The 22,435-nt window shown below is 47.1% G+C and overlaps 1 protein-coding gene across 1 annotated transcript; it reads left to right on the top strand.

Annotated features, from left to right (window-relative positions):
• The first annotated feature begins 562 nt into the window (after window positions 1-562).
• On the top strand, window positions 563-3,995 carry ptmab (prothymosin alpha b). Its single transcript, XM_012857519.3, has 5 exons — window positions 563-722; window positions 2,750-2,815; window positions 2,886-2,970; window positions 3,051-3,136; window positions 3,217-3,995. Exons 1-5 carry the CDS (start codon window positions 678-680, stop codon window positions 3,259-3,261), a joined length of 327 nt encoding a protein of 108 aa, XP_012712973.2. The 5' UTR covers window positions 563-677; the 3' UTR covers window positions 3,262-3,995.
• The last annotated feature ends 18,440 nt before the right edge of the window (window positions 3,996-22,435 follow it).

The raw sequence follows: 22,435 nt of genomic DNA, 5'->3' as shown, positions 1-22,435 counted from the left end.
AGGGGGAGGGGCGAGCCGCCCGAACCCGGGCCGCTGCTCGCCTCCATTAAAGTCCGTTTCTGCGCCCCAAGCACCAAGCAGCACCGCACACCGCTTTAATCCGGCAGGCCGCCCGCTTTTATGACACTTTTCTCCCGTCTGTTCGCCCGCAACAACCCCCCCCCCCCCTCCACGGCGCGGGGGGCGGGAGAACCGGCCCAGGTTCGCCTCCTGATTCCGCCAGCCGCCCATCAATCAATCACCCTGACACCACGTCGAGCCGCGCGCTCCTTTATTCCACATATTCGCTGCGCAGCTCGGGTCGGACTCGGTTTCCGAGCCCCGCGGCTCGCGGTCCGGTTCGCCGCGCCGCCTCTAATCGGTTCGGATTATTGTTTTATTTTTATTTTTTTAGCAGAATGAACGACGGTTGCGTCGGGCAGAACAGGAGGGGGCGTGGCCTGAGCGCGTCCATTGTTCCACTCCGACGCGCGGAGCGAACACCTCTGTGCGCGCCGCGGCCAATCAGCGAGCAGCGACCTCCGCTTGGCCCCGCCCATGAGGCTATATTAAAGCCTCGGCCGGGAGCACCGTCGGCCACTGGCACAATATAATCCAGTAGATCCACGAGCCGCGCAGAGGGGATTTACTTTCTTCAGCTTTCATTTCAGCCGTCCTTTATTTTCGCACCTGAAACAATGGCCGACACGCAGGTGGACTCTGGCTCGGACATCTCCGCCAAGGTAAGCCGCCGCGCACCGTCCTGCGTCCCCGCTGAGCACCCCCCCCCCCCCAGCCTTTACGCGTCTGCAGGCTCTAACCTAGATTTTTTTTTTTCAAACAAAACCCGTTCGGTCGTGGCTTCGCGCCCATTCGCACCCCGATGACTCGGGGGTGACCGTGGGTCCGGACCGGGTCCAGTCGGTGTTCCGGGGTTCCCTCCACACGCTGACGGGAAATAAATGCCCCCCCCCCCCCCTAGAATAAAGCAGGAGTCGGAGCCCCGCGTCACGGAGACCTGCGCCTCCAGCGCCGCGGCTCATTGTCCGGAGAGGAAGAGTCTGCGCGGGTTCTTTGTTTATACAAGCGGCTCGGTTCTGCCATCCAGCCCGAACCGGCGCTCTGGCGCACGGCGCGCTCTCCAACACGCACTTACCCCCCCCCCCCCCCCCCCCCCCCCCCCTTAATGAACGGCGCCTCTTGTCGCTGATTCAGGCGCCAATTCGCACATTTTCCTCCTCCTTCGCATCCCGCCAGGTGCTGAAAGTGTAAATTATTCGCGCCGGACCGACTTTGGACTTTTCGGGGCGCACTTTGTGCTCGGATGCGTGGATCGGTGGCGTCGCGGGGCTTCGGGGGTCCTCCGGTTGGGGATGTAGTGGGAAGTTGGTGCGTTTGAATGGAGGACGGAGCGCAGGAGGTGCGGAATTCACGCTGTCAACTTTCACCTCCTCCAGCTCGGTGGTTCTGGTCGATCCAGCGGCGGCTGCGCGTCTCTGACCCGACAGGCACCTGCTGACCGCGCCGTCCGACCCGGTTTGTTTACGGACTCGGGTTGAGGTCGCTGGCGCGTCCGCCTGGGCGCCGCGCTCCGACGTCTTCCGCTTCTTCTTCGGGGCTTTCGCAGCATCTTTCGACGCTTTCTCCGGGGGGAAACTTTTTTTTTTCCGGCTGGGTCTCTGATGTCCTCCATTGTGTGCGGTTCCGTGCGTGTGCGCGTCCGAGCCGGAGGTGTGATGTGACGGAGCTGGTTTTCCCCTCTTTGTGGTCCGCGGTGGACCGGGGCTGTTCGCGCCGCCGCTCCGTCGCTGCGCCTTTTCAGACGGTCGTTGCGGCCACGGTTGGACTTTGGGTGAAATTTGTGGAGAAACTTTAATCGGTTCGGTTCGTGTTGCCCCGTTTCCGCTGCGGCGGCGGCGGAGGGGGAGCGGGGAGCGGGGGTAGGAGCAGCGCGGCTCCGGGCTTGTGATGAATGAACATGCGGGGAGGCTGAGAGGGAAAAGTTGGGGCCCGATATCCAGCGCGGAGGTCCGCGGTGGCCGCTCGCTCCATTTTTAGTTTTGGGGCATTTTTACGCACGGGCGCAGCGCGCGGAGGCGCGCAGCCTCCGGTGCCGCTAAACAGCTTAATGGCTTCCGACCAATGAGATTATATTAAAGCAATTAATCAACAACTATATGTGCTGCGTACGTGAACGCGCGTGTCGCGGTGGGGAGCGTGTTTCCGGTGAAAGTGGGTCTGTGGACGTGGTTTAACGGCGCGTTTCGGTTCCGTTCGGACCCGCAGCCTTTGCGTTTTTTACGCCTGCCATGTGTCGTCTTCTATTGTCCTTTGCTGCCTCCGTTACAACAAGCGGCAGCGGTAGCAGCGTGCCTCCCTCCCGCCCCCCTGCATCATCATCAGCTCCCCCCCCCCCCTTCCTCCTCCTCCTGCTCCCTCCTGCTCCTGCGCCCTCCCGTGTTATTTTAAACCCAGCAATGCATCCTGGGTATTGCAGTGCTTCTCCCGGGCGTGTCTGGTGACATGGCAGCTATGGCAGCCTCGCCGAGGACTACAATACCCAGAGTTCCCCTGGGGGCCCACATCAAAGTATCAGATTACAACACATTAGAGAGGATGGAGGGGGAGGAGGCAGGGGGAGGATCTGCAGAGAGCGATCTGCTGTTTAAATAGGGAGGCTGAACAATGTGCAGCTGTAAGTAGGCCAGTGGGTAGAAGGGCAGGTAGCAGCTGGGCTCCTTTCTAAAAGCTGCTCCTTCCTCCTCCGCAGGACCTGAAGGAGAAGAAGCTGGCCGAGGAGAAGGAGAACGGCAAGGATGCTGCCACCAACGGAAAGGTAGGACGCCCGGCGACACCTGGGGGCTGGTCTCTCTGTGAGAGAAAACTCACTGTTGGATGTTCTCCAGGAGAACGAGGAGAACGGCGAGCCCGAGGTAGACGAGGAGGAGGTGGACGAGGAGGAAGAGGAGGAGGAAGAAGACGACGGAGAAGGTTGGTTGGTGGAGGAGCGGGCTGCTGCCGGCGTCTCCGACACGTTCACACTCTTGACCCGTCTCGCCGCTCTCCTGCAGGTGATGAGGAGGATGAGGAGGAGGACGAAGACGAGATCGAGGGCGGCACAAAACGGGCAGCTGAGGACGACGACGAGGACGACGAGGTGAGAAGGCCGGGCCCCGGCCCCCCGTCGCCCCCCGCGGGTTCCGGCCACCGAGCGGCTAACGCTGTCTCCTCTTTCAGGACGACGTGGAAACCAAGAAGCAGAAAACCGACGACGACGATTGATGCGTCTTCGCCGCGCGCCATCCTGCTGAACCACTTCCTGATTCTTCACCTCTGACCGCTTTCACACGTCACAGGTGGAGGGGCGGGAGGACTGATCTAAAGAAAAAAAATAATAATAAAAAAATCCAACATGGTCATTAGCAAGTAGAGTTCAACAAGCATCCACACGGCCACACCTCCCCTCGAAGCTGCAAAAGAAATTTTCTAGAGGACCCCGCCGCCTCGCCCGACGCAGAAATCCGGCTTCTCTTCAGCAACAACAACTCGAAACGGAGAATTTGTTTGTATTTTTATTTACATTTTATATTTTTGTACATATTGTTAGAAGGGGGGTCAGCGTCTCTCTCGGCAGCGATCTCGTCAGACCAAATCGGTGCTTCTTCTGTAACAAAAAGATTTTACTTGGTTGACCATGTTACAATATCTCAGATACTAGAAAACCTGTAAAAACCTAAATAAAGACGTGAAATGCAACCTCTTAAAGCCGTTGAACTCAGAGCATTCCAGTAAATTTAATGTATGTACTTTAGCTGTACCATAACTAGTTTGTTTGTATGGGAGGGCAAGGCCAAAGAAAAGAGCCTCTTTTCTTTTTCTTTTCGTTTCTTTTTCTCTGTCAGCGACATTTTCTTTTTTTTTTTTTTTTTTTTTTTTTGTTTTACGACGGCCTGTTTTGATGTATGTGCGAAGTTTGTTGTTTGACAATAAACCGGACTTTTATTTTGTGAGTTGTACTTTACGTCTCTGTCTGATTTCATTTCCTCTTCCTGTCGGCGGCAGAAGATCTCTGAAGGTGAGCAGGAGGTTTTATTTAGTCCTGGATAATCTGGAAACGGCAATAGGTATTTTAATTTATCTAAAATAGGCATTCTTACTGGTAAATTTGCTCCTGGTTTTGAACTTTAAGCTAAAAAAAAATTGGTCCAACTCGAAGGTTATTAGAAATTTAGGACTGGGTTGTGAGGAAATACTGTTAATTCAAGGTCTAAAGTATGAGGCCAAGAGTGCGTCGGTTTATGCACATTTTGAGCAAAACCAATTGAATCTAGGATAGTTTTAAAGGCTACACTAAGGTTATTACATTCAGTGTCAACATGGATATTAAAATCACCCACTATAATAACCTTATCAGTGTTTAACACCAAATCAGATAAGAAATCTGACAACTCATCCAAAAACTGAGAGTAAGGGCCTGGTGGACGATACAAAACAACAAACAGAAGAGGTTTTATTGCTTTGCAGTTTGGATGAGGGAAACTGAGGGTTAAATGTTCAAAAGAACTGTAATTATTAGTTGGCCTGGGACTAATTAATAAATCAGACTGAAAGATGGTTGCCACTCCTCCTCCTCTTCCCACAGATCTGGGAATGTGGAAATTTGAATAACTGGAGGGAGTTGACTCATTTATACTAACGTAGTCCTCTTGTAGCCAGGTTTCTGTGAGACAAAAGAAATCAATCTGATTATCAGAAATCAATTCATTAACTAACAAAGTCCTCGGAGGGAGAGACCTTATATTTAATAGACCACATTTAATTGTTTTTTTGATTCTAGGTGAGCCGTATTGATTTTTATTAGATTTTTATGATTTGCTTCACAGAGTTTCCCTCCCAGGTAGGCCTAAACTCGGTTCTGGTTCTGGAGGCAGAGTTCATGTTGGAGTTTGGTGCAGAAGTGAAACGAGAAAAGCCCAACAGAAGCTGGAGCCCTGCATTTATTCATTAGGTTGATGGTTCTGTCAGGAGAACGTCAGAACCCAACAGTGTTGATGTTCCATTTCACGGAACCAGACGCGTTTAAAGGTCCGTTTGGAAACATCAGATGTGAGCTGATACTGAGGCCCGTTTGCGGCTGCTGGCTGAGCCGGAACCTGCCGTCTGTGCAGAACCCACAGCAGGTGATGGACCTGCAGGAACAGAACCTCAGGTGTGTTTCCAGCGGTCCGTCATGAACACGGCCCGGTTTGATAACGGGGGCCTCTACCACCTGCAGCCTGACTTAGAACCAGCAGACCGGGCCGTCTGGGTCTGGAACAGGCGGGCAGCCTGAACCTGGGGCTGCAGGGAGGATCCAGGTGTGCATGATTCAGGCAGCTGGTTCCTGACAGCTTCAGCAGGAGCATGACGGAGCCTGAGGGCGGTTCTGATGTGTGTCGGGTCATGTCGGCTGCTACCTGCAGGCCTCAGAGAGGAATGTCAGAGAACAGACAGCGGTGAACTCCCTCCCCGCCTCATTTACAGGCGGCATCTTCCTTTATTTCCTATTTCATGTGTTTAATAAACCGCCCCGGGTCCTTTCCACTAGACGGGTCTCACCGAGGGGAACCTTTAACTTTCAGATCTTTGAATGAAGAAAGGAACGCCTCTTCCTTAACTTACTTTCCTTTCAGACCCAAAACAGGCTTCTGGTTGGTTCTGGACAGTGGGAGGAAGCCGGAGAACCCAGAGAGAACCCACACAGGCTCAGGGAGAACATACAGAAGGACTCCAGGCTTGGAATTGAACCCAGGACCTTCAGGCTGTAAGGCAAAAACACCATGCAGCTCCTTTATCTAATTTATTCACTTAAATTACATAAAGTTATTATTCAACATGATCGCAACTCTTTTGTACTTTTTTGTGATGATGTTGCATTTATTATTTGGTTTATAAAAGTATTTTTATTTTTTTCTGGATTTGTTTAAAATAAATTCTTTAAGTTCTGCATCTAAATAAGTTGAATCTTTTTAAACAGGGAGCGTTTCAAGCTTTTATTTCATGAATACAATTTTTATTTTGAATCAGTTTTTAACCTTTTTATCTTTTATTGTAGTTTAGTTCAGCTTGTTGTTAAACATTAGTTTTCTATATATTACTGCATGAAATGAAGCTCTAAATAAACTGAACCAAGTGAAATTAAACAGTGTAAAAGAAATTTTCATCGGTATATACAAAACGGTTTTAAATTATTTTAGGTCTTTTTTAATGACTAAACCTGATAATGTTTAATTTATTGACACGTATTTATCCATTAGCTTATTTGTTTCTGAACTGGATTTTTTCTGGATTTATTTTAATGAAAGTTCTCCATCAAAACAAGTTTTATTTTTTAAATGATAAGCATTTCAAACTTATTTTATGAATTGAATTTTTATATCAGTTTTTAACCTTTTGTAGTTGAGTTCAGTTTATTCTTGTTTAAATATCTGTTTTAAACATTTTAAAAATATTTCATTGGTAGATAAAAAGTTGGTTTTAATTAATTTATTTTTTTTAATGACTTTCTTATTTTTGACATTTATTTATCCATCAGCTCATTTATTTCTGTGTTGGAGTTTCATCAGTTTAACATTATCTGAACTCTGGTTGTTGTGGCGCCCCCATCTGGACAGCCGTTCCTCTGGTCAGGGTCAGATATGTTCAGGCATCGCAGAACGGACTCTGATCGCGTTACAGAACCAGTTCCACCAGCAGCAGAGGTCCGACTGGTTCCGCCTGGACTGCTGGGCGTGTTAAAGGCGTTTCTGCTGCAGCTCCTACCCTCAGCAGCAGCAGAGCCGGAGGAGCGCTCCATTAATGGAGGAGGGGGGTTCTGGTCTGCAGGGGGTTCTGGTCTGCAGGGGGGTTCTGGTGCCGGGGGGTTCTGGTCTGCAGGGGGGTTCTGGTCTGCAGGGGGGTTCTGGTGCCGGAGCTGCTGCAGGTCAGCAGGTTAGGAGCATCCCGGCCCCTCCCTCATCTCTAACAGGATCCCTCCAGCTGCTTCCTGCTAGTGATCCTGGTTACAGAGCAAATTCAGGTTCTAATTATCTCCGCTGCTGTTGCTGCTTCACCAGCAACTAGAAAATAAGCGACCCGGCTCTCATTTAGACACCAATCCCCCCTGGAAGCTAAAACTCTGCAGCAAAGCGGCTCAGGAGCAGGAAGATCCGCTCCTGGAGTCTCAGATCTCTGCTGCTGCAGGCTGGTGTTCTCTTTCTCTGCCACTTTGTCCCATCGCTTCGTTTTAGTTCTTCTGAGGTTGAGTTCCTGCTGCTCTTCTCCAGATCCAGGAGAACAAACTGCGTTAAAACCAGGAGACGCTGCAGCAGGCCGGACTGAGCCTGAGCAGGAGGACACGAGGACACGAGGACACACGAGGACTCGAGGACACGAGGAGACAGGAGGAGACAGGAGGAGACAGGAGGAGACGAGGACACAGGAGGACACAGGAGGAGACGGAGGCGGCGTGACGGGACGATAATGTCCAGATAAATTCTCTGTTACCTTTAGACTTCAGGAAAATGTCTTCTACATCCAGCCAGGACCACTGGAAATGTGTCCAGACTCTGTCCTGATTGGTTCAGTGAGAAAAGATAAAGTAAATAAGACGTAAATAGAAAAATGTGAATTTATTCTCCAGCTCAGATTTAAACCTTTAGCCGAGTAAACGTGTAACAAACTCCTCATTATAAATCTGCTGTGAGGTCTTTGTGTCTAAGGATGTTCTGACAATGTTGGGATGGTTCTGGTGAGGTTCTGGTGATGAGAACATAGAGACCAACCAAATAAATCCAACATATAGAGGAGCTTAACCACAGAGAACTCAGGATCAGGGTGAGGACGTGAGATCAAACAATAGGAATATAAGTCCATGGTCCGACACCTGCTAGAACTTCCTTTAGCCTCCAGTAGAACCTTCAGAACAGACTCTTCTTCTGCATCGAGTAGAACATCCATCATGGTTCTGTTCCTCCTGGGCCTGGCTGTGTTTGGACCTGGTTCTGAGGGTCGTCTGCATCGCCTCGTTAGGCTGCAGCTCTGCTTCCTCTCATGGCGTCGCTGCCAGGAAGCTAACAGGTTCCACATTTACGTCTTGGTGCTGGTCTCTTGTAAAGTTTGGGTTCAGTTGATAAATTCTGCTCATTATTTTTAAAGAGCAGCTGGAGCTGATTGGGTTTCGTATCTCAGATGTTTTCATGTCTCCAGGTTTGTTTCCTGGAAACCTGGAACCCAGCAGCAGAGGCCTGAGGAGACAGAAGAGGAACCTGAAGTTCTGGCCGTCCATCATGGTCCCAGTCCATGGGGGGGACTGATTCAGGAGTGTTCTCCCCTCAACTGCGGTCCGGACCTACAGAACCAGATCCAGGAGACTCAGGTGGGTTCCAGCTTCCCTGCAGAGGCCTCTCCATCATCCAGGCTCAGAGTAAAGCTGACAAAACGAGTCCGCTCAGGCGGTTCCTTTGATCAGGACGCCACCAAGGCTCCTCCCTGAAGCAGGTTTCTGGGCTCGGCCCGCTGGGCGGAGACTCTGGAGCAGATCCAGAACTCTGAAACCAGACATCTAACCGCCTGACATTAACCCTGACCAACCGTCCTGCTTCTGGCAACTTAGGATCACCAAAATCATTAACAATGGCAAGATTCCAGAATAATGAGATTTTCTAAATCAGAAGTTTACATACACTCAGATTACTTTGCCTTTAAAAAGGCTGGGAGAGTCCAGCTGGTGACCTCCTGGCTCTGTGAGCTTCTGGAGGTGGAGCTACTTTAAGACGTCAGACTCTCTGCTTCTCTGTGACATCATGGAGAAATCCCAGGAAATCAGGAAACATGTCCACACATCCGCCACAAAGTTAGAACCTGGGGACAAACGGGTCTCCACAGGGGACAACGTCCCTCAGCGTGTCCCCAGAGTGGTCAGACAGTGGCTTAATGCAGCTGAGTCAGCGTTTCGGTTCACCCTTCCAACCAATCTCAGTCCCGGAGAAAATTTGAGGCGGAGCTGAGAAGGTGTGTGACCCAGTAGCACCGGTTCTGTGGGGAGGACTGGACAGAAACCCCAGCCAAACATAGTGGGAGGCCTTAGAGCTGAAGTCATGCAGTATGCAGGTTATTAAGCCAAATATTAAGGAAAATATGTAAAATTCTCACTTTAAGGACAGTTTAAATAAACATCTTGCTGTCATTGTTCTGTTATTTAGAGAAGCAAAGTAATCTTAGTAAAACTGAGCAGAAGGGGGAGAAGTTTGGTCCCATTTAAGGTGAGAGAGAGAAAAAAGAATGTAAAGTTCTGGTTTAAGCGCCAGTCTGACCCGGGACTGGGTGGTGGAGCTGAGAGATGGTTCTGGTTGGAGGGATGTCTGGGTTTCCCTCCTGTTTTCCATCGGTGGACCTGTGCATAATAAATGGAAGACTTTCTTTCTTTATCTTCATTATTTAAATAAAATTCATGTGATGTATAGGTTTACATTTGTTGGAACTTTTTCATTGAACCCCTTTTAATTAATTTCCTGTCCACTTTGGATGGTGCTGCTCTTCTTTCTAGGAATCTGGCCGGATTTATTAGTCCTCCTAAATGCTGACAACCCAGGGTCCAGACCAGGAAGCAGAGCCGTAGTTTAACACACCTCTCTGCAGCTTCTGTACTGTTACCCACCCATTACCCTATTGAGACGGTGTCTTTCCCATGGCCAAAACTTAACAGATCAAAAACTGATCTAAAAGGAACAAATCATAAAATAATAATAAAAATCAATATGGCTCACCTTGAACCAAAAAAATAAAAGAATTAAATGTGGTCTATTAAATATAAGGTCTCTCCCTCCAAAGACTTTGTTAGTTAACGAATTGATTTCTGATAATCAGATTGATTTGTTTTGTCTCACAGAAACCTGGCTACAAGAGGACTACGTTAGTATAAATGAGTCAACTCCCTCCAATTATTCAAATTTCCACATTCCCAGATCTGTGGGAAGAGGAGGAGGAGTGGCAACCATCTTTCAGTCTGATTTATTAATTAGTCCCAGGCCAATTAATAATTACAGTTCTTTTGAACATTTAACCCTCAGTTTCCCTCATCCAAACTGCAAAGCAATAAAACCTCTTCTGTTTGTTGTTTTGTATCGTCCACCAGGCCCTTACTCTCAGTTTTTGGATCAGCTGTCACACTTCTTATCTGATTTGGTGTTAAACACTGACAAGTAGGGATGGGAATCGAACACCGGTTCCTGTTCAGAACCGGTTCCGTGTTTTCCAATTCCGTGGCACCGTTTGGCAGCTGGCTAAACGATTCTCTTTTCGATTCCGTCGTGCCGCGGCTCTTAGCAGCACAATGTTAGCACAACGGGTTTTTTTTACGCAAGTTACGTCACGTTTTATACGCAAGTTACGCACACGGCGTTCAGTAAGCACGTGTGCGTAACTTGCGCATGACGTGACCAGGCTTAAAGCAAAACAAAAAAAATGCCGCCCCATTGGGGGAAGCGGTCGAAAGTTTAGTTTCATTTTAAGGAAGAGAAAGATGGCAACGAGGCGCTTTGCAATCATTGCAAAATGGCATATACATCCGCGGGAGGAAATAGATCCAACAGGCAGAAACACCTGCGCACACAATATGGCATACAATTTAACGAATGCCGTGTTTTTGATTCTTACCGGACAGAAGCTAAAGTTACGACCAGCATGGAAAGCAACTCTGGTGGTAAGTAGCTAGTTTTACATCACTGGCTGGTTCCTAGTAAATCATATGCCATTTCTGGAAATAAACCAATTTCCTACCTCTCTTTGGGGTTATTAAGGGAGTGTACCTTTCTCGTTAATCCAGCCCTTCATTGGTAGCATGTTTAATTAGAACTACTGGTAGCTGGAATTCTTCCATGATTCTAGCTATTGCAATGGATGTAACGAAACATGATATGATGTTGCTCCGCAGTTCAGGGAGCGAGAGAAAGGTGACGCTCGTTTATTTAAATCAGGGGGAGACGAGTTTATTTCCCAAAATTGTACAGTAATGCTTTTTCATTAAACGGATGCCTTCTCTGTTAGAGGTTATCTAAAGAGAGAATAATAAGCAACTGTTACTGTTTCACCGTGCTGTGTCTACGGTGAAGCACCCTCGGTGGACCCAGCTCCTTTTACCCAGTCAGGCGACCCCCACTTACTTATTACCTTGAATGTAGGACGCATAAAACAGACAAGTATGCTTTTAGTTATATTTTATCTAGGTAAAGACAGAGAAATAGTTACAGTCACACCAGCGCTGATGGGCCCCTGATCGGCAGGAGGCCTCGAGTGCTCATCACACAAACATTATAAAGGGATCTCGGGACACACCCATACAAGGGCGGTACAAATCCAAACTGTGACATCAGCAGGGAAGCTGTGTCACCTCCAGGGTGGTATCTGATAGATATGTGCCAATCTTTTGGGTCAGTGCCATCTAAGTGTGCCATGCAGTTCTGGGATAAACAGCTCGTTCCACTTGACCTCGTTGATATCCTAACAGTCCCCCTGATGATGTGTCATTATGGCACATCACCAAAGATGATCAACCAGTGGAACGACAGCTCTCAGTCTTGTCCCTCTCCAAGAACAGTCGGTCATTCCGTCCAGTCCAAGCAATCCACGCACGTCAGCTTCCGGCTTCCAGAGTCCATCCATCTGTGATCTCCATGGCAGTCGATAGTGCGGTTCAGTCTCTGGGGTCACACAATCTCTGCTGGTGTGACTGAAAAGCACTTTGTAAAGACAGTCCAGTTGTCCGTTAGCCCCCCCTGTTGGTGTGCCCCAAAGACACATCACAACGAAAACAGTTCCAAGGAATGGGCCGGACAAACCACAATGGAAACATCTTAGCATCAATCAGCATGAATCATTTTTTACTCAACACCACAGTCCAAGCATTTTAACTACAATTTAGGGTTCAACTATTTGAGCTAGGCCTGTTTTAGGTTCCTATGCGCACATTATTTTAAGTTTACTTTAGACCAGATAAGCTAAAGATGTACCTTAATCAAGGCCAAATTCGTCTACTCTACCCCCACCCCAAGAAACCTCCTACTCGGTCCTCCACTCTCCATTCCTATGGACAACCATCCATCACCTTCACACCTCACAAATCCAAGAGTACCAGTAGGGGGCATCAGAGGGCAGGCTGAGCCTTAAGCAGGAAAACCCCATCTCTCTAAGAAATGGTAAAAAACCCGATAGAGCCCAGTCTAGGGGAATCCCACTCTGGGCCAATCTGAGCGAGAAGACACCCTGTATTGAATCTAGAAATTAGCCTTACCGAGTAACTTATGGATCTGTGATAGCCATCAGATCCTGGTTCTCTATATAACAAAGCAAAAAGTTAGCAAGAACTGCAGGTCTTGGTGTGTGTGTCTGTAACAGAGAGTTTCCATTCTTAGTCATAAAGCCATAGCGATCATCATAATGCAACATCACAGTATAAACATCATAACACATAAGATCAAACATGGTGATGGAAGTCAGTGGAGAAGAGAAAGGAAAAAATCAGTTTTGTGATATAAAAAGTGTCTGTACGTCAATAACGCAAGTAAAAAACGTCAGGCCAGTCTGAGCACGTGGCAGACATGAATCTATTCGCGCATAAGTGGTCAGCTCAGTGTTCTCAGGCAACTGCTCCTTCATGGCAAATCCATAGGTCTCTGGCATGTACTCCCAAACTTCTTAAGTCCTCTTCTTATTCCTCAGCATGGACAAAAACGATTTAGTTGGATGGTAATGAGTGTCCTGTCCTTTTTCAGGCAATAAGCATTTTATCCCCAGTCCCAAGTATTTCTTACAGCCCTGGGATATTTTCTGTTTAAGACACGTTAGCATATCTCAGTGTAACAATTTAATTTGGCCAGATATTTAATGTTAAAAAAAAACTTTGTTATTTAAATCTCTCTTTTACTTTTACCTTTTTGTTAACCTAGTCCATGCTTAAAATGTCATTTGAATTACGGAGCTGCAGTTCTCCCAAAACAAATGATCATCTTGAAACCATGAACAATAATTTTAACCGAATTAATTAATTCACACAGAAGAACGTTTAGTTACAAACGACACATACATACGTACAGTTACATACAGTCACATACATGCAGATACATAGAAACTGACGACATTCAGACAAACAAACACACGCAGGCCTTTACTTCTGACAGGGAGGAAGGGCTGGTCAGATCCTAACGACGGTTAGGGCAGCTTCTTTCAAAATGCCCTGGGTAACCACACGTCCAGCACAAGGGCACATCATAACCTTTGGTTGGTCCCTTTCTATGATTTCTGTACTGCTGTGTATCTCTGCTGGGAATTTGTCCCCATGGAGGACTCTGATACATCTGAAATGGTACTTCCGAAAGATGTATTTTCAACGTGTTAAGTTCCCGCTTAGTTTAAAAGTGGAGAGCTTGCGCTGGCTACGACCCCCGAATGTTTCGTCCAAACACGGTTTTACTCTTCAGCCCCGCAAGGATACAACTCTGTGTCTCGCAGACACCTGGACGCTTACCCCTTTTTGAAAGTTATACGTTGCATTTAATAGTTACAAACAATTTTATCCACAACGGAAGTCCCAGTCGGTCCCCACGTAAACGCTTCCCCGGTGCAACGCCCTTTTAGTTCCGTTTCCGTTTCCTTTTTATTTTTTATTTTATTAAAAACTTTCGCTTTTCTTTTTCTTATTAATCCAACTGCCCCGACCAACTGGTTGCACTTTGAGCACCCCCCTGCGCCAAAAACCCCCAAAACAAAACAAAACACAAATACATTTATCTGTAACCTCACTTACACACAAAGACCCATTTGCACACACACACACAGACACACTCAATATCCGCGGATCCAAGCAGTCTCTCCTCATTTTTTTCACACCACTCCTCAAATTGTTTTAAATGGTTTTCAGCATCTTTGTGTGGGAAGTTTGCCATTATGCTCCTTTTTCCTGTCTCCAGCAGTGTTCCTAAAGAACCCCCCTGGAGCTCATTTTCTGCCTGATTCTCAGCCATTCCAGCACTCACACGTCTTGGCCAACCTGCTGGGACAGCGTCCTGACCCCGGTCCAATGAGAGCTTATTTTTTATCTCTCAGACACCAAAACTTATTATGTTCCTATATGCCTTATAATTGTGTTTTTACACGGCAGTTTCAATGAGCCAGTGTACTCAGGAAGAGCTAGTCATATGTCACCTGAACAGGTGCACCCATACCCTTCACTTCCACGGCTCAATGTAGTAACGTGTCTCACACACACACACACACACACATACACACTCACACTCTCTCTGGCCAATCTTTAGTTAACTCTGTAGGTACCTCCGGTCTCAATCTCATACGCGCTCGTTTTTCGAAAAAGGCTGCTTTTATATTACCGCAAAAACGAAGATTTTTATATTCGTCCTCGCGGAAAATAAGGGAGCTCTAAACCCACAATTTCTAGGCTACACGATGTTTTAGAAGCCACGCGTGTTCTCAGTCTCATACGCGCTCGTTTTTCGAAAAAGGCTGCTTTTATATTACCGCAAAAACGAAGATTTTTATATTCGTCCTCGCGGAAAATAAGGGAGCTCTAAACCCACATTTTCTAGGCTACACAATGTTTAAGAAGCCACGCGTACAGGCGTGTCTGTCAGAATGGCCGCTTTTATGCTACGCACAGAGGAACACGTATTTTCCTCTGTGCCTAACAAGGGGACCTTTTAAACCCTAAATTCTCAAGGTGCACAGTATTTTCGGAACCCTGGCCAAGGATTCCCGGACTCTCACCTCTGTGACCGCACGCAAATCCCAAATTCTTATCGACACGTTTGCAAACAATTATCCTCAAACCTTTCTCTGCCTTTAGGAATACAAAAAGTCGGCCCTCCAGGAAGAAAAAGACACTAGGAGATGAATGAAATCTCCTTACCTTTTGTGCGGCCGCACGCTGTGTGTTTTTCTTCCGGAATGACGTCCTGGCCGGAAAACGGAAGGTGGTACGCCGCCTTTTGGGTCCGGGTGGAAACACCAATTTGTTACTGTTTCACCGTGCCGTGTCTACGGTGAAGCACCCTCGGTGGACCCAGCTCCTTTTACCCAGTCAGGCGACCCCCACTTACTTATTACCTTGAATGTAGGACGCATAAAACAGACAAGTATGCTTTTAGTTATATTTTATCTAGGTAAAGACAGAGAAATAGTTACAGTCACACCAGCGCTGATGGGCCCCTGATCGGCAGGAGGCCTCGAGTGCTCATCACACAAACATTATAAAGGGATCTCGGGACACACCCATACAAGGGCGGTACACATCCAAACTGTGACATCAGCAGGGAAGCTGCGTCACCTCCAGGGTGGTATCTGATAGATATGTGCCAATCTTTTGGGTCAGTGCCATCTAAGTGTGCCATGCAGTTCTGGGATAAACAGCTCGTTCCACTTGACCTCGTTGATATCCTAACACAACTGTCACAACAAACTTACATTTTCTTGTATTCTAAACAACTCATCTACTGTATTTAAGTTTGTTCTTATATTCCTTTTTTTATTTAAACAAATATAAATGTTACTCCAGTTGTACATTTGCTATGGACATCTTGACCTTGTTAGTTTGTAAGGTCGTGTGATAATTAAGTAAACAAAGTTGATGCTCATCATCAAACTGTTTGTTCTCCTTTTTTCCCCAAATTGGAATCGAAAAGAGAATCGAAAAGGAATCGAATCGTTTCACAGAATCGATAAGGGAATCGGAATCGTGAAAATCTTTTCAATTCCCAACCCTACTGACAGGGTTATTATAGTGGGTGATTTTAACATTCATGTTGACACAGAATGTGATAACCTTAGTGTAGCCTTTAAAACTATCCTAGATTCAATTGGTTTTGCTCAAAATGTGCATAAACCGACGCACTCTTGGCTCCATACTTTAGACCTTGTTCTGACATATGGCATTGATTGTGAAGAATTAACAGTATTTCCTCACAACCCTGTCCTATCTGATCATTTGAATTTAATCTAACTGAGTTCTCCACCCCCAAAAGAGGGTTCCATTATAGTAGATCTTTATCGGATAATGCTGCATCAAACTTTAAAGAATCTGTCCCCCTTTTAATATTTTCAGTATTGCAGAAATACCCTGCAGATGGACGCAATGTTGTTTCTTCCCATTCACAAATAGATGTCTTTGTTAATGGTATGACTTCCTCATTACGTTCTGCATTAGACAATGTAGCTCCCTTGAAAAAGAAGGTGATTATTTACAGGAAGCTGGCTCCTGGTTTAATTCAGAGCTGCTTTACATGTGACCACAACATTCCTCAAGGCTAACAGTGAGCCTAACGACTTACCATTGTAGGGGCGATCAGTCCAGTTGAATCTAAGCTGTAAAGAGACCTGCAGGTCTATAAAGCTTGGAACTCCAGAGATTTTTTGAATTAAGAAAGATTCCTTGGGGCGTGCTGGTGGCACACCAGGTAGCGCGGCCCATGTACAGAGGCCTTAGTCCTCGATGTGGTCGAACTGGGTTCGACACTGACCTGCAGTCCTTTGCTGCATGTTTCACCCCCCTTCCTGTCAGCCTACTGTGTTAGAAAGCAATCCACTAGAGATGTGAAAAATCAAAAACAAAAAGTTAAATTCCTTGATGGGAAGTGAAACATCTTCTGAATCGAAGTCCAGTTGTTTTATTTTTTAACTCAGATTGGAGTTTTCCTCTCCACTGTCGCTTCATGCATGCTCAGTATGAGGGATTGCTGCAAAGCCATCAACAATGCAGACGACTGTCCACTGTGGCTCTACGCTCTTTCAGGAGGAGTGAATGCTGCTTGGAGAGACTTGATGCAACCTGCTGGGTTTCCTTAGAGAGGAAACTTTCTCACCAACCTGGAGGATCTGATGGAGTCTGACTTTGGAAAGAGCCTTGAGATGATATGATGTGGATTGGAGCTATAGAAATAAGATTAAAATGAATAGATTTGCTCTGTTTCTGGACATCCCATAATTAGCCCTCTGTTTATTTTCTCTTTTCTCTGGTCATAATTGCAGCTCCTGCTGTATTTTCCTCTGCAGCAGAGTCCCTCCTGCCTTTTGTCTCTCAGGTTTCTTTCAGCTGAAGTTCTGGTTTTCTGACTGAACACAAACTCTGATGAGTTCTGACTTGATATAATCTCACAGCTGCAGGCTGAAAACATCAAGGCGGTCCTTCTGCAGGTAGACAGGTAGAGCACACCTCAGCTGCCTGCTGATTGGCTCTCCTGGACAGGAACACACCAACCAGGGCTCATGAATTTAAACCCAACAGCGACTGTTTCTGCTCGCTGCAGCAGCCAGCCAATCACAGAGCAGCAGGTCCACATTTAAAAGTGGCTTTCACTGACTTCTCTGTCCTGTGCTGAGTTCAGGAACCTTTTCCTGCCTGGAGGATTCATGCATTCTCTGAAAATGTTCTGGTTGCACTGAAACTGAGTAAAATCAAGCGGAGGAAGACTCTGCAGACCCGGATCAGAACCAACTACAGGTACATTTGGATCAGACACAAGGTGCAGTACTGCAGCTGTCCTGAAGGGGCGGTCTGTGCTCCTGCACACCTGAACAAGATGAACAGGTAAAGCAAGTTTTTAATAACCGATGCAACAGTTAGTGTAATTATCTATTCACCTAGAGAGAGAAACACTGTAACTATTGCTGCAGCTGGACCACTTCCAGAACCAATAACTGGACCAACAATTAGCTTCTGGGCAGAAAGAAATCCTGCAGATCAGAACATTTTTAGGTATTCTGAGTAAAAGGTCAGATAATGATCCCTCTGCAGTTATCTCCTGTCCTCTGTGTCTCTGGAGCAGCCTGGGCTGCCTGGACCCACACCATGAAAAACTGCTGCAATGAAACAGTTTTCTTCAGCATTTCTGTCCTTCAATGAGAACGGAGTCTGTTCTACACCAGAACATCAGGCCTGCAGCAGATCCATCCTCAACTTCCGCAACTTTCTGCAGACACGCGTCCTCCTCATGGCTCTGAGCTCCTTTTCTCCTCAGTGCGGTGCTGCCATCTGGTGGTTGAACTCAGAGTTGCAGCTGGTTTCCTCTTTTCAGTTCAGCTTGTCAGACATTTAGTCCAATTAATCCTGGTCATTAAACTATGTGATGCCAGGAAATAGCATCACAGAAAGGTGGTCTGAAGAGCCCAGGTGGGGGCGGGGGGCTGCTCTGAATGCACCTTTTATGTTTGTCTAAACCAGGTCTAGAGTGTTCTCTCCCCGAGTTGCAAAATCCACATGTTGGTAGAAATGAGGGAGAACAGTTTTCATATTTGCCTGGTTAAAGTCCCCAGCAATGATGAAAGCCCCCTCTGTGTGCAGATTACAACTCAGAGATAGTGCGATATACAGGGGTTGGACAATGAAACTGAAACACCTGGTTTTAGACAACAATAATTTATTAGTATGGTGTAGGGCCTTCTTTTGCGGCCAATACAGCGTCAATTCGTCTTGGGAATGACATATACAAGTCCTGCAGAGTGGTCAGAGGGATTTTAAGCCATTCTTCTTGCAGGATAGTGGCCAGGTCACGACGTGATGCTGGTGGAGGAAAATGTTTCCTGACTCGCTCCTCCAAAACATCCCAAAGTGGCTCAATAATATTTAGATCTGGTGACTGTGCAGGCCATGGGAGATGTTCAACTTCACTTTCATGTTCATCAAACCAATCTTTCACCAGTCTTGCTGTGTGTATTGGTGCATTGTCATCCTGATGCACGGCACCTCCTTCAGGATACAATGTTTGAACCATTGGATGCACATGGTCCTCCAGAATGGTTCGGTAGTCCTTGGCAGTGACGCACCCATCTAGCACAAGTATGGGGCCAAGGGAATGCCATGGTATGGCAGCCCAAACCATCACTGATCCACCCCCATGCTTCACTCTGGGCATGCAACAGTCTGGGTGGTACGCTTCTTTGGGGCTTCTCCACACCGTAACTCTCTCGGATGTGAGAAAAACAGTAAAGGTGGACTCATCAGGGAACAATACATGTTTCACATTGTCCACAGCCCAAGATTTGTGCTCCTTGCACCATTGAAACCGACGTTTGGCATTGGCACGAGTGACCAAAGGTTTGGCTATAGCAGCCCGGCCGTGGATATTGACCCTGTGGAGCTCCCGACGGACAGTTTTGGTGGAAACAGGAGAGTTGAGGTGCACATTTAATTCTGCCGTGATTTGGAGAGCCTGGTTTTATGTTTTTTGGATACAATCCGGGTTAGCACCCGAACATCCCTTTCAGACAGCTTCCTCTTGCATCCACAGTTAATCCTGTTGGATGTGGTTGGTCCTTCTTGGTGGTATGCTGACATTACCCTGGACACCGTGGCTCTTGATACATCACAGAGACTTGCTGTCTAGGTCACAGAAGCGCCAGCAAGACGTGCACCAACAATTTGTCCTCTTTTAAACTCTGGTATGTCACCCATAATGTTGTGTGCATTGCAATATTTTGAGCAAAACTGTGCTCTTACCCTGCTAATTGGACCTTCACACTCTGCTCTTATTGGTTCAATGTGCAATTAATGAAGATTGGCCACCAGGCTGGTCCAATTTAGCCATGAAACAGTTGTTATTTTTTATTTATTCTTTTCATTATTATTTTCATTCATTATTATTTATTATTATTTTGTCCCAATTCTTATTGCCCCGATGTGGCAATAAGAATTGATGTCTTAATGCCAAATAGAGCTCGACAGATTTTGCTTTCACAAGTGGAGCAATCAGCATTCGCCATAGTGCTCCGCTTGATTTATGCATGTAAATAGTTTTGTTGTGATTTTGTTGTGAGAGTGCACTAGTTTAGGTGAAAATTATCCAGAAGGAAATAGCTTGATAGTGGCTGTGGAGAACCAAAGGCCTGCCTTCCCCGAGCACAGAGGCAGGCCCCAGGGGACTCATAACCCCGGACTCCCAAAGCAGGGCGCCCAAGAGGGGCCAACACAGGAAATCTGCAACACCCCCCCCCCCCCCCCCCCCCCCCCCCAGGGAAAGAGGAGAGACGACCCCGAGGAAATCCCCCAGCCACCGCAATGCCGAAGCCCCCAGGAGCCGCGGGGACGAGCCCGTGGGCTCCGCCGGCAGCCGGCCGCGCTGAAGTGGTCCCGGCCATAGGCCCTGAGGGCCAGAGGCCCCGGGGCGCCCTGCCTCAGGTGTTATTGATGTAAACGCAGAGTCTGCCTCCTCGGGTCTTACCGCTGAGTTCTTTGTTTCTGTCGGCGCGGAAAGTAGCTAGCCCCTCCAGGCTAACGGCGTTGTCTGGGTTTGATGATGTGAGCCATGTCTTGGTCAGGATCAGAGCGCAGCGGTCCCTAAACTCCCTCTTTGCAGAGAGCTCGAGTTGTAAATGGTCTATTTTGTTATCCAGTGAGCGGACGTTGGAAAGCAAGATGGATGGGAGCAGCGATCTGAATGGGTTAGCCTTTAGCTTAGCTGCTAAGCCTCCGCAGCAGCCACGCTTCTTCGGCTGGCTACACCGCTTTCGCTTCGCTCTCCACCGGCATGAGCTGCTCCTCCGCCGCCTCACAGGCCCCCGGGACTGGTACCCGTAGTACTCTGAAACCGCGTTAACAATCGAGCGTAGAAGTGGTTATAAGTGCAAAAACACGCCCATTAACGCCCATTAAACTATTGTCCTACTACGAGCAGATGGGTTGAGATTCCTAACAGACCGAGGGCTATTTAATAAACATTAAATAATTTCAAAACGAGTAACGGCACAACTAATGCGGCAGTTGGAGCTGAATCTCTTCATATCATTCAGCCTCAGAGCATCCAGCACGTCTCTGTCCTGTTCCTCAGCAGCCTGTGGGCAGACAGCATATACATATATTGTATATACATATACTGTATATTATATGATATCCCAGCACTTTAACACTTTGCATGCATGGCTTATCATGTATATTTAGGACAACATAGCAAGCTAGGACTAGCATTAACTTATCTGGTACACGTCGGAGGGAGCTAATACTTTGGTCTTTAATCAATGGCTTCAAGCAGCTTTATCTTGGTTTTCTTCTTCTGCTCCAACACTTTCTCAGTTCTCTCCAATGTTTCTCCCCTCTGTCAACTCTTTATTCCCGCTTGTCGACCTTCTCTGTCTGATAAAAAATATACACTGAGCAGCTAGCTTACTTGCTACGCCATGCTATGGTTTGTTATTGTCAGCATGCAGCTTGTAGGCTGCATGCTGAGCCTCCCTGCCTCTCTCCCTTCCCTGCGCAGCCTGATTGGTTCCACCTGTCAGGCTGCAATTATCTCTGACTTGTTTCCACCTGTTGTCACCACTATATGTACTCACCTCAGTTTGTTTCTCGTTGCCGGTCCGTCGTGTTCAACTCCTAGTGGAGAGTCATCGGCGCTGCCTCGGCTTCCAGCCTCCCGCTCCGACGTTCTGCTTCTCGTTTTCTGCGTCTTGGTCTTCTGTGAAGTCATCAGGTCCTGGTCAGTTTCTCTCCGCTCTTCTCCTGTCAGCCAGCTTCTGCACCCAACAACTCTGCCTGGAAAAATACTTTGTTTTTTTTCATGTCTTTCCACACCCAACTGTAAAATAAACTCTCTTAACATCCAACCCTGTGTGTGCGCGCTATGTCCGGGTTCGTCCTCAAAAAATATCATGACAGTTATGTTGACAACGTTCCATTACGTAGCTGTTCTGTGCCTTACAGCCTTGAGACTGTGTCAGGTCTAAGCACCTAGACCATCATACTACACAGGGAAAGAAAGGCACAAAGACAATTAGTTTGGTTTCATTCTCGAGGAGAGTAGGAAAAGACCGTACAGTTACAATCTCCAACCCACTCTGCCAGTCACAGCGTTCTCCTCGATTTTATTACGTTTGGGGCGTTTTCCTAGTTACATGACTGAGGCTGTACTGAGGGTTGGGGGAACAGATAGTTACAGCCTCTGTTGTCAACAAATATACACAGATGAGCAATCACGTCCAGTCAGCACATAATCTTGTAGCTGAGTCTTCTTGTTTAAGGAAGCGAAGAAACAGAGTGTCTTCTGTTTCTTTGCACAGACATTATTAAGCTATCATGTGAGTAATATGATTATATCAGAAGCTTACATTACTACATCATAACAAGATACGTCGGTTAATGAAGTATAAACATTATTCCCAACAGACTGCTCACATTCGCAGCACATTCAATTGTAAAAGAAAACTACCCAAAGCGAACTGAATAGTCCTGATCCATAGCGTACCGCCCTAAGTAGGTACTGCTGGAAAAGTGGCAATAGTGACCCCTACCCCCGCCAGCCAGGGACAGACAGGCTTCTTGAAGTCTTCAAGCACATCTGGTGTCCTTGGAACCACATGTAAGCAGGTTACTAAAAACAGGAATGGGTCAATGTAACCGTTAGGGGGAGAAAAGCCTCAAAAACAACACGTACTGAAGTCTCCAAAG

This window comes from Fundulus heteroclitus, unplaced genomic scaffold, assembly GCF_011125445.2.
Source record: "Fundulus heteroclitus isolate FHET01 unplaced genomic scaffold, MU-UCD_Fhet_4.1 scaffold_63, whole genome shotgun sequence".
NCBI lineage: Eukaryota > Metazoa > Chordata > Actinopteri > Cyprinodontiformes > Fundulidae > Fundulus > Fundulus heteroclitus.
This window is presented reverse-complemented; position numbering and strand designations above follow the sequence as displayed.

Bases quoted from the DNA above. Each gene is read 5' to 3' on its own strand.
- ptmab (XM_012857519.3), top strand. From the start codon at position 678: ATGGCCGACACGCAGGTGGACTCTGGCTCGGACATCTCCGCCAAG. The intron at 2,971-3,050 runs GTTGGTTGGTGG...GCTCTCCTGCAG, and splicing joins GGAAGAAGACGACGGAGAAG to GTGATGAGGAGGATGAGGAG. The intron at 3,137-3,216 runs GTGAGAAGGCCG...CTCCTCTTTCAG, and splicing joins ACGACGACGAGGACGACGAG to GACGACGTGGAAACCAAGAA.